The sequence below is a fragment of the Stigmatopora argus genome, chromosome 21 (assembly GCF_051989625.1).
Source record: "Stigmatopora argus isolate UIUO_Sarg chromosome 21, RoL_Sarg_1.0, whole genome shotgun sequence".
Lineage (NCBI taxonomy): Eukaryota > Metazoa > Chordata > Actinopteri > Syngnathiformes > Syngnathidae > Stigmatopora > Stigmatopora argus.
Genome location: NC_135407.1, coordinates 4,240,382 through 4,251,619, shown reverse-complemented (window position 1 = coordinate 4,251,619; position 11,238 = coordinate 4,240,382). Strand labels below are relative to the sequence as shown.

At 41.2% G+C, this 11,238-nt stretch overlaps 2 protein-coding genes across 2 annotated transcripts; one reads left to right on the top strand and one right to left on the bottom strand.

Moving 5' to 3' along the window:
* Positions 1–595: 595 nt before the first annotated feature.
* Positions 596–5,273, bottom strand: dgat1a (diacylglycerol O-acyltransferase 1a). Its single transcript, XM_077591166.1, has 17 exons — positions 4,829–5,273; positions 4,166–4,253; positions 3,465–3,505; positions 3,315–3,400; positions 3,081–3,133; positions 2,909–3,014; positions 2,715–2,843; positions 2,571–2,645; positions 2,398–2,501; positions 2,273–2,311; positions 2,157–2,198; positions 2,036–2,080; positions 1,541–1,653; positions 1,394–1,459; positions 1,247–1,334; positions 1,093–1,155; positions 596–1,020 (listed from the first exon to the last, which is right to left on the bottom strand). The coding sequence occupies exons 1-17, from the start codon at positions 5,101–5,103 to the stop codon at positions 880–882; spliced, it is 1,554 nt and encodes a 517-aa protein (XP_077447292.1). The 5' UTR covers positions 5,104–5,273; the 3' UTR covers positions 596–879.
* Positions 5,274–5,949: 676 nt separating this feature from the next.
* LOC144067261 (TBC1 domain family member 20) lies at positions 5,950–9,823 on the top strand. Its single transcript, XM_077590862.1, has 10 exons — positions 5,950–6,151; positions 6,405–6,459; positions 6,626–6,756; positions 6,826–6,906; positions 6,971–7,157; positions 7,313–7,414; positions 7,717–7,858; positions 7,974–8,158; positions 8,246–8,343; positions 8,859–9,823. Exons 1-10 carry the CDS (start codon positions 6,097–6,099, stop codon positions 9,035–9,037), a joined length of 1,215 nt encoding a protein of 404 aa, XP_077446988.1. The 5' UTR covers positions 5,950–6,096; the 3' UTR covers positions 9,038–9,823.
* Positions 9,824–11,238: the final 1,415 nt, after the last annotated feature.

The window sequence follows — 11,238 nt, the reverse complement described above, 5'->3', positions numbered from 1 at the left end:
AATAAAAACCTTAAAGGCTGTTAGATTCAGAAAATGAAACAAAAGACAATTATTTACATTACCAAAACATTTCATTTTAATTTATTGATGGAACACACAAAACATTCAACTGACAAGGTTATTAAAAGGCAGTTTAACAAGCTACATCTTTCCGTGCATATTTCATGAAATACACTTCCCAAATGGCTATTAAAGCTCCATTTGGGAACTAAATGTACAAATTATTTGGCCTCTTTTCAACTGTAAAATAAACAGGCACTTTCTGTTCTTTTATTAGAAATAATTACCAGCCCTGCTGTATCATGATTTCTTCACACCACGTTCCCTGAAATGTTTTTAATTATATTTTGGACCCAAAAAAACTCTAAAACAATTTAGTTCAGCGAGTCCCAACCAGTGCCAAAATGATCAGATTTTACTAACAAGATCAAAAATAATGTATTTAGGACAAATAATAATGTTCTTCTATCAATGCCAGAAAACTATATACGTACATTCTGATTACAAATATGTGGTTTGGCTTAACGGTTGGGAAACACTAGTTTAATTGTTTTAAGCGGGGGCAAAAAACAAACAAAAATAACTTTTTTCCTTCCAAAATAGAGTTCAAGGTGAGAGGATGCATCTCTTTAAAGTGCTGAAGCTATCGCTGGTTATCCAACCACCGTGATAAACTAATAAAACAAAAAGGATGGCATGTTATTGCGGAGATGAAAAACAAAACTAGAAAGGCAGCAAAACATACACACAGAAGTCATGTTATTATTACACAGTTGACTTTGAACCTTGCATTGATAGTTGAGAAAACCTTTTTGCTTCATGTCCTCCATCTTTGGCCACTCGTTTGAAAAAAATACAGGTCGCTTATGTCCATTCACTTTACGTGCTGTAGTGCAGGATATAGTAGTCATGCACGTACATCAGCACGGCCACCGGTTGGCCAATGATGAGTGACATCCACACGGCCGCGTTGCCATAGATACCGTTCAGAAAGCGACCCACGAACCAAGCGAGAGGAACCTGCCGAGACCAAAAATTGGGATATTTTAAAAGAGAATAACATAGGTACGCATTGCTACCATTTTCTTTTACCTGAGCCATCATGCCCATAAAAGCCCAGAGTCGGAACATCTTGAGAGGGACGCTCACCAAATACTGAGGAGAACCACCATCACAAACAGATGGGTTAATATGATAAATAAAAATAAAAATGTGATTGCTGATTTTTTGGTTTTTCTTTCTTTACCTCGTGGAAAAAGGCAGACAATAGGAAGACGGCACTTTGAGCCACTAGCTTGTTGACGCCTCTCCTTAACATGGGCTTGTAGAAATGCCTAGAAAACAAAAAAACGTCAAACCGGTGGATCGTGTTGCCTAATGCGGTCTTGCTCACCTCAGGCACCACTTGTGGACTGGGATGTTCCAATTGGCCCAGAAGTAGGTGACGCTCTCAGAGTTCCTGCATAATAAAAAAAAAGTGTTTATCCGCACGTCTGCATACAGTATGCTAGCTATCATCAGCCATTTTTTTTGCCATTACCACCAGTCCCTGTAGAACTCTCTATCCCCGAATTGCAGCAGCTCAGCCACGAAATTCATGGATGAGTGGAAGAACCAATAGAAGAAGATTAACCAGATTAAATGGTTGGGGACCTGCGGATGAGGTAAAAAAAAATCTCCATGTAAATGACGTTGCACGCAAAATAAAACTAGCTAGGCCACGTAAGATCTAGTTGGCACAAACGTGGCCCGCGGACCAGAGTTTGACGCCCCTGCGTCGGAGTCGTGATCTCTGACGTGTTCCCAAACACAATGTGGAAGTCACGTGGCGTGCGTGTTACACATTAGACCGTTTCCGCTGTGTCACAACACATCCTAACACTCATTAAAATGGACACAAACACTGTCTGGCATGCCCTTCAATGCACCGTTTTGCACATTTTTTCCTCTGGCGTGGCCTGAAAACATACTTTGACACTCACCAGCTGTTCCCAGCTGCCACCACATTCACACCATCTAAAACTGCGAGACTCACCGCCAACTTAAGCAAACGCTCCACCATTCGAGAGAAGTTCATTTCCTGTGTGAGACAAACAATTGTCACTCAAAAGCCAAACCGCACCTTTCAAGTGTTACTTATTAGTATTTCATCCCACCTGGAATGGCTTCATTGAGTTCTGGATTGTGGGAACCATCCACTATGAGACAGAAAAAGGATTATGGTGATAATGTGATTTGTAAACAGTTGATGTTTGAATGATAAAAGAAATACCTGCTGTATTAGCCCCACTAACAGTTGCATGAAAAACAGCTATAAGGGGGAAAAAAAGGGAGACAGACAGTCATAATTCTCACTCGAAACAGCGATTTTGTTTATTCTAACATTTCAAATGTCACCATTTCAAAGAGCCTCCTGAGGAGGAAGCGCTTTCGTATCCGAGGCGAGCGTGGGAAGTTGAGCTGGTAGCAGAGTGTCGGCGCAAACACGAAGTAGTACATGTCTGAAGACAAAAAAAAGGCTGCATAAAAAGTATTCAAAACGACGACAAAAAAGGATGTTTTCTTTTCACCTCTGTATGTGAGATTGCCTGGGTAGGACACGTGGCTGTGTACTGCTGATCCATTGGACTGAGCCACAGATGGGCCTGGGAATCACATAAGTATTGTTTTAAAGCACAGTTGTCAAAAAAAAAGATCGTAAAATTTGTACTAACATGAGTAGGAACGTGTCAGTCTTTTGGCTTTGGCTTGTCTGATCTCACGGCACCACCTGTTGGTGTCCTGGTAAGAGTACAGCTTGAGGAACAGCACTGTGTGAATGCCCAAGGAGAGAATACCTCCCACTGACAAAGACGAGAACTTCCTTAGAATTCGCTTTCAGATGAAGAAATCATGTTAATTTACCTACCGGGCGTGATAGAAGTGACCGCAAGAACAGTTGCGGAGGGAACAATCAGTAAAGATGCCAAGTTGAATATGTGAAGAATCAAGCCGGTGGTTTCAGACACAGTTCCCTTGATAGTACAGAAACAAAAATATGAACTCATTGCTCTTAAACTGTCAGATGTGTAGGGTCTCACCAAGGATAGACGTCTCTCCGTATACAAAGCCACTAAAATGAACACGTTGGATGCTGGGGAAAAAAAGCAAGCAGAAGAAAAAAAACACGTGAACTTTGGTAGGAATACTTGAGTTTATGACCTGGATAGCTCTTGCTCAAAACAGATGTATGGACTTCAGACAAGGACTCTTCCTCAAGACAACTTTTGAACATAACTCAAAACCCAACAAAGAATGGCGGAAAAGTGTCATACCAATAATGAGGCAGGCAGCTGGCCAGCTGTAAGGGTCCTTTAAGAACAGGGACACCACCTGTATAGGGTCTACCAAGATACCATACCTAGAGAAGGGAGCATTTTTAGGTCATCATACAGAAAGTACCATGAAAAAAATAGGACACTCACTTGATTATATTCTCCAGGAAGAGGCGTGCATTACTCAGCACCTAAGAGACGGTGGCAAAAAAAATCATTCTTTCTTATGATATTTTGACAGCCGTTATTGAGGTGTGGGTGTTTATGATCAGGAAAAAGGTCGAGGTGCGGCCGAGTGAGTGCTCAACATCTGATAAATGTTTATGAGGGTGCTTATTTCCAACCAATAAGTGCCACGGATGTGTTAGCATGTCATTGTTCGTTGTATATATTTTTTAAATGTAAGTTTTGACTTTAGCAAGCTGTAATGCAACTCGTATTGCTGTAATGTCTAAGTATTGTCTGACCAATGCTTTAGTAACCTTTAGCAAGGACAGCAAAGGTCATCGTGTCATCATTTTGGAGGGCCGTGACATTTTGAAATAGTGGTGAAGCAAGTCTGGAACTGATTTAATCCTCTTGCGTATTCTCAAAAATATGAAGAACCAAGGATTTGGTATGACTTTTTACAAGTCAACATTTTTCCTTTTGAAAGAATCTCTCACAAAAGACTCAAGAATGGACTCGTCGCTCTATTAATAGAAGCAATGTCTTATTTTAGGATTCGGATATTGCAGATGGAAAGATGAGAACACAGCGGTGTATATAAATAAGGTAGCGTTGACGTGTTAATTTGGTTATATGATGGCAACAATTTGAACGTCTTGAGGGAAATGTTATATTAAACTCACCAGCATGACCACACACCAGTTGAGAATTCCTCTGTAGTTACTGAAACCGCTGGCAGAGCTAAGAAGGGACTCCTGTTGGACATGGCAGCTGCAATATAAAATAAAAAAATAGGTCAAAATATTACAATCACTCAAGCAAAATTAACAATCTAATCTAAGATAAAGGATCTGCAGATTGGGTTGCGTTCAGAAACAGTATGATTGTGCAAACCTGGGCTTTTATTGTGAGATTCAGTATGATAAACCACACAAAAATGTTATTTTGCAACACATAGAATGTTTGCCTACTGGGAATTGCATACCATTCATTGCTGTTGTGAACCAAAGAGATTTTAAAATGCAACAACATGGTATAATGCAATTCTTATTATATAGTGAAGTTTACATTATCAATGAGCATGATTTAGTTGTTTTTTTAAATTTTCGTAAAGGGTCTTTTAAGGTTTATGACAACCCGGTTACACACCTGTCCCTGCGGCGTTCACGCACCCCAGTTTTTTGTTCAACCCAAATTACACAAGAAAATGAATTACAAATACAACTATAGCTACACAACTCGGGTCCATAATAATAATTATGAGACATCATTTGCCAATAACTACCGACTTAAGGGTTATGAATGTAGAAATGACCGATGGTTAGGTGGTGTCAGTTAAAGGTTACCTGAGTCCCTCGCCGATTTCGTCCAATGGACTTCCTGGCGTGCTGTGTTTATCGGTCGATTTCTGACCCAGTTCTGCAGCCGCTTTCCCGTCATTGTTATTAGAACGCCTGGCCGTTCCCTCCGTCTTCCTCCCGGTAGGATGGGGCAGTGATTTGTCCCCAACGGAGCTCGTGTGCGACTTGCCTCCGTTGGCTTGCTGCTTGACACCGCCAATAATAGTCGTCCTCCTTTGCCGGGCTCCGGGCCCTCTCACCACCTCGGCTCGGTCACTCATCCCGGTTCACGCCGTGTTCATCCGCCCGGACATGCCACCGATGCCCTTGGCTTGTCGGAGGCCCACGCAGCACACGAGTCACGCGGTTATAAGGACCAAGTCTCCAGAAAAAGTGTACGCGCAGAAGCATGAAGGCGTGCTTTTTACCTTCGCTATCAAGCTCATGGGACAATTAGCCAATGGGTTGCCAGATGTCAACAAGAGATTCCCCTCTTACTTTATTTAGAAAGTGGTTTACACTTCTTCATGGTCATATAATTAATAATAAACACTACTGTTCAGCATTAGCAATGTAAATGCTAAACATGTCTTTTTTATACTTCTTTTCACATTGATTTAGTTGCAGTTCGTCGAATCACCACTGTGTGTCAGTAAATCCTGAAATGAGACTGCTCCAAATATGATCACGCTAACCATTGTTATGTACATACGTCCAAAATAATGTTATCATATTTACGTATTCTTACTAGACATTTATAAAGGCTTCTAATTCATCCAAAACATTGATAACGGTGGGTTTTTAATGTTTTTATTTTATGCCTTTCTTTTCACATTGATTTAGTTGCAATACGCTAAATCACCACTGAACGGCAGTGAAACCTGAAATAAGTGTGATCAATACGATCACGCTAAGCATTTTTTGGTATGTCCAATATAATATATTATCATACTTACGAATTCTTACTTTACATTTATAAACATTGTAGGCTTCTAATTTATCCCAAACATTTAAAAAATGCCCACATAACTTGGAAAACTACAAACAAGCTTGCTTGACGTGGCACCGGCTCTCTACCAGCCAACCACATTCACCCTTGTAGTCACGTGTTCCTTTCGTCCAATGGGATTGACTAATAGTAAGCAGTCACAATAACAGACATGAGGAGAAGTTGCTAATGGTGCTGGCGTTAAAAATGATCTTAAACAGCTGTTCTATTTTTATGCGTCTATGACAGAACGAAGATTCGTTTATTTCCATCATTTTAAAAAGGGATGAAAAAGTTCAAGAGAAAGAAACTAAATGGATCGAATGTACCTGTCACGAGAGGTAAGTAGCTAGGAAGGTCAAACTTACTATTATTTTCCCCCATTAATTTAGTTTCACGTGTGTGGTTATAGTCGAGTTATGTTACTTGATGTATACGTAAATTCGCGATTGCAAATGTTTGCTGCCCGCGTGGCAGCTTGGCACTATCCAACCGACAGCCACATTTCTTTAATAAGTATGCTTTCTCAAAACCTTATGGATCGAGCGACTTATTGCTATCATAACCATTTCGTTGTGATCAATCTATTCACAGAAGTGGACTGTGGGAAGCAAAAGAAGTTGGTTGACATTCACCAAGCGTTAAACAGGTAAAACATTGTGGTGTTTTGTAATACGCAGCTGTGTATGATTACATTCAAGGCTTTTGATTGATTTGTTTGGTATTGTTATATATTTCGAATCAAAATATTGATAGTATTTTAACTGTTTAAATACAAAATAAAATATCCATCATGTGTCCCATTCAATCTACAGTGACCCAGTTGACATTGAGTCCCTGAGAAGAGCCACGACCACGAGAGGAGGGCTTCTTACAAATGAACTTCGGAGGAAAGTGTGGCCCAAACTGCTCAACATCAATGCCTATGATTTGCCTTATAAGCCTGGTTAGTACAGAACTTAAATTAGGTATCAATGAAAGGAATGTGCGGGGAATAATCCAAAATATGTTGTAGGTAAAGATGGACGCGAGAACCACAAGGACTACAACCAGGTGATGCTGGATGTCAGCAGATCTATGAAGCGCTTTCCAAAAGGTGCGTCTGCTCGAGACTTTACTTGTTCAAAAAGCAGCGTACATTGATAGCCAATTTCTTTCAGGTATGCCTCCTGCCGAGCGAGCCGTGCTCCAGGAACAGCTAGTGGACATCATCCTGGAGGTTCTGAGGTCGAACCCACAGCTCAACTACTACCAGGGCTACCACGATGTGGCTGTCACACTGCTGCTGGTCGTCGGGGAGCGTATGGCCATTGCAATGTTACGCACCTTATCCCAATATCATCTCAGGTAGGATCAAAAAAGACAATATTAGCAGTGAAATTCATCAAATTCGTGTACCTGAATAAAAATGACGCATTTCTTAAATAAGTTTTCACACAAGCAACATTTTTTTGTTGCCACTACATTACATCCCACAAATGAGCATTTTGTTCTCTTTCCAGAGATTTCATGGATCCAACAATGGACAGCACCAAACATATTTTAAACTACCTGATGCCTTTATTGGAAGAAGTGGACAAAGAACTGCATGATTTTATGATCAGGTACAAATCAAGCCATCTGTTTTCTCTCCATCCCAGCTGACATTAGCGGAAGGTTGAGTCCACTCAAGACTCGAGCACAGATGGTCAACCTATACATACACCTACCATGAGTAGTACCGTATTGGTCCACAAGAGGGCATCATAGTATAGAGCTGTGAATGGCAAACAATGATAAAGCTACCTGAAACCAAAAAAATCATGTCGTTTTCCATAAAAAAAGTCTTAAACCCCAAAGTAGAACAGAAAGTCAGCCATTTTGATTTGAAGCAGCCTTATGTATTTTATTTAATATTCCTTATTAGATCCGAGGTGGGAACGATCTTCGCCCTGTCCTGGCTCATCACGTGGTACGGACACGTTCTGTCTGAGTTCAAACTCACGCTCCGACTCTACGACTTCTTCTTGGCTTCACACCCAATGATGCCCATCTACCTCGCTGCTACAGTAAGCCAACCTCATTTACACACTACGACTACTAAACTTTCGTTTCGTCCCATGAGGGGTCCCCCTGTCCTTTTCAATTGCCACTTTTTGACAAGGATTTGTTTCTTGTCAACAGATCGTGTTGCACAGAGGGACGGAAGTGAAGCAAACGGATTGCGACATGGCCTCGGTGCACCAACTCCTCTCGAAAATTCCCCAGGATCTCCCATACGAACTCCTGATTGGCCAGTCGCAAGACCTGTTTCAATGTTACCCTCCCGCCTCGCTGGCAAAACGAGTGGCATTGCACCCTCGGAAAAGGTGAGCAGCACCATCTGGTATTTTTTCGCTATATAAGTTCATCAAAAATTCCCATGTCAAAAGACTCAATTTTTTTTTGTTCCCCAGTTTGTCCATAAGTACCTTCAAGGCCTTTCATCTCACGACACGCCACCAGAGACCGGATTCGGTTCTCCAGCGTCTCACCAAGACTACTTCCAAACGAGGTAATCATAGCGGCTTAAAAGACGGTTAATTAAAACTAAGAAGAAAAAAAGCTAAAACTCTGTAGCATGTAATTCTCAAAGCCAAAACAGTTTAGCGTCATTATCCCTGTACTCATCCACAACAATATTCTCAAGTAGGGATGAATGACCAAAAATCAGGGGAAAACCTGAGCACTTTTCTGCCTACTAGGACGGGGAAATTACCCCACATAGCCCTAGCCACAGCATAATTACTCAGGATAATCTTGTAAAGTTATGATAATCAGGCCTTGCTCATAGTCAGCCTGATGGTCACCAAGTGTGTACCCCAATTTAACTTCACCTTCAATCAAGCGTGGGAAGTGTTAATGAGCGCCCCCTTTGTGGATGAAAAAATAATTAGAGCCTCCCTCTTCCTCTCCTCGGTACGGTAATATTCCTCTAATCTGGCCAAAATAGCAAAATTGCAGCATGAATCAGGCTACCCTCCCACTTCCACTCCTCCCCCCCTCACACTTGTTCTGTGATCGCCGCAGCTCGCCATTCGAGCTTGGACGTGGCTTTGCCCGAGGACGGAGGCCAGCAGTGGGGGAAGGGGAGCAGGATGTTGAAGATGGCGGTCTGGGGGCTGTCGGCCACGCTGGGGGCCGCCGTGTTCGCCGTGGCCCAAACCGCCATGGAATGGGCGCCTGACGTAGTCCTGCAGCTCTTCTGATGCCCTTTAATGGCTGACGTTCTTGAAATATAGCTCCCTGAGTATTTACTACTAGTACAATTCATCAGAAAAGTTGCCTTTCCAAGGGACTCCTTAAGAATACATATCATTATAAAACATGAAAATGGAATATTAATAATACAGATGAGTGCGTGTGTGTTAGCCATGTTGCGATTCCCCCCAGTAATGTCGGCGCTGTGGGCCGACGTCTTTAGTTCTGAAATATTCATCAGCTTTTACCAGCGTGGGTCGGCTAGATCCGGCTACAAATGTATTTTTTTTTGTGGCAAACTAAGTTTTCACATCTACCTGTGCTCACTGTTGCTAAAGGCGAGTAATGAAGAATCCTTTCAAGTCGGTCACGCCATCAGATCGTTTGCTAATTGGTCGGCTTTCTCACAAGAGAAAACTCGCAGGGACTTTTATTGTTAATAGCTTTAATTAGGCGCTCGATATATCAGCACCTTTCAGGCCAGTTTTGTTTGTGTTGGCTGTGGTCGTTATTCACGGGCTTATTGTTTTAATTCCGTCCTTGTTTAGTGTTTTGCCAGTCCACGATTGGTCACGAGATTATCCCCCCCCAAAAAAGAAATCCAAACCAAAGCAAGAAAATCCCCTAAAATGATCAAATGGAAGGTACTTCCAATTGTTACATTGAAGGAAAAATGTATTTAGATATATTTTCATACAGCTTTTGTCTGTTTTCAATATAATGATAAGTTATGAATACCCTGCAAAATTGAGTTGGTGCCCCCGTCTAAAATGCTAAATAAATTATGATTGGTGTTTCATGTTTTTTTATGACTCACAACTCTTGTCATCTTAAGCACCTTCATAAATAATTATTCTTCGCCAGGCTAAAGGATGGAAAAACCCAAGCTCGCATCTGTGTTGCTTTACGTCGGGAATGAAACGGTTTGTAAATCCGGATGTTGTGAACAGACACAATATTTGAATTCCGGTGCCCTAATAGTCACCGAAAATATCTTACCACTTTCGCTCTCGTAACCTTCATATTTTTCAAGCATATGTTTGTTTTTCGTGTCACCTTTAGTTCATGTTGAGGCGTGTGTGTGTGTGTGTGTATTTGCGTGCTAATAGCACATGGTCCTCACTGGGGACAACAGCTGCTCCAGGGGTCTGCCTGTTTACATATGTATTTGGTGTTTTTTTTTGTTTTGTTTATCGTGACAAAGTCACGGCATAAATTGTGCGGTCAGTGAGAGCACCTTGAATACGCTAACTTTTGGGCTTTATACTTTTTGTGCAAAAGACAAGTACAGCATGTCTATGGAGTTGGATTTTATACCAAGGCATAGTGTGAAATTCATTTTTTTAATTAAAAAGGGATAAAAAAAAAAATAGAGGGATGTGGTTAAAAGAATCTGGATTTAATAAAATATTGTTTTGGGTTATGTTTTTTTTACCTGTATATTGAATTTCAGAAATAATATTCATTGTTTTTGTGTTTATAGTACTGCAATGAAGTTACCAAAGAGAATGTATATAGTAGCTTTTGCATTCAAATTAATACCAAAATAACCCTATACTATTTGTTGAAACATGTTTCACTGCCATTGATGGCGATAGAAGTCCAATCCAATGTGCCTGGGAGGCTTTTAAAAGATAAACATGCAGTAATCTAACACATTTTGGATTTCATGGGATTTTATGTGAAAAATAATGCCATGCGATTTCAATGTGTCATGCAGTGCAAAAATAATTTTCTGCAATTAAAAAACCCTTTGTAAAATTTTGCCCAATGAGTGTTGCAATGTACGGAACTGTGCCCGAGCTCTCCCCTTACAAGCCCTCCTCTTCCCCCTCTCAGCCCTTCACTCTGTCATGGATCAGAGAACATGTCGCAAAGTGCTTCGCAGGCAACACGTGTGTGGCTTGCACTTGTGCATACTGATGCATCTTGCTGCATGTAATCCCAATGAGAATTCAGCAGTAAATTGTACATCACGACAAGGCCTGCCAGCGAATGATCTCCTGGTAGAAGCGGATTGGACGCCTATCGCCGTCAATGGCCGCCAAGGAATTTTGGCTCTTGCGTTAAAAGTGACTACGTCCCATTTACCGTTTGTCTTAAACTGTTGACCGAGTAAACCCCGACATCAGATATGATCACTTTCATTTTCACAGTGTGATGTCATATTTCTGGTAGCCAAGTGTGATTTGATTGAAAGCATTTTTTC

Bases quoted from the DNA above. Each gene is read 5' to 3' on its own strand.
- dgat1a (XM_077591166.1), bottom strand. From the start codon at position 5,103: ATGAGTGACCGAGCCGAGGTGGTGAGAGGGCCCGGAGCCCGGCAAAGG. The intron at 3,015-3,080 runs GTGAGACCCTAC...TGTACTATCAAG, and splicing joins CGGAGAGACGTCTATCCTTG to GGAACTGTGTCTGAAACCAC. The intron at 2,646-2,714 runs GTTAGTACAAAT...TGTGATTCCCAG, and splicing joins ACTGACACGTTCCTACTCAT to GCCCATCTGTGGCTCAGTCC.
- LOC144067261 (XM_077590862.1), top strand. From the start codon at position 6,097: ATGAAAAAGTTCAAGAGAAAGAAACTAAATGGATCGAATGTACCTGTC. The intron at 6,757-6,825 runs GTTAGTACAGAA...AATATGTTGTAG, and splicing joins TGATTTGCCTTATAAGCCTG to GTAAAGATGGACGCGAGAAC. The intron at 7,415-7,716 runs GTACAAATCAAG...ATTCCTTATTAG, and splicing joins CTGCATGATTTTATGATCAG to ATCCGAGGTGGGAACGATCT.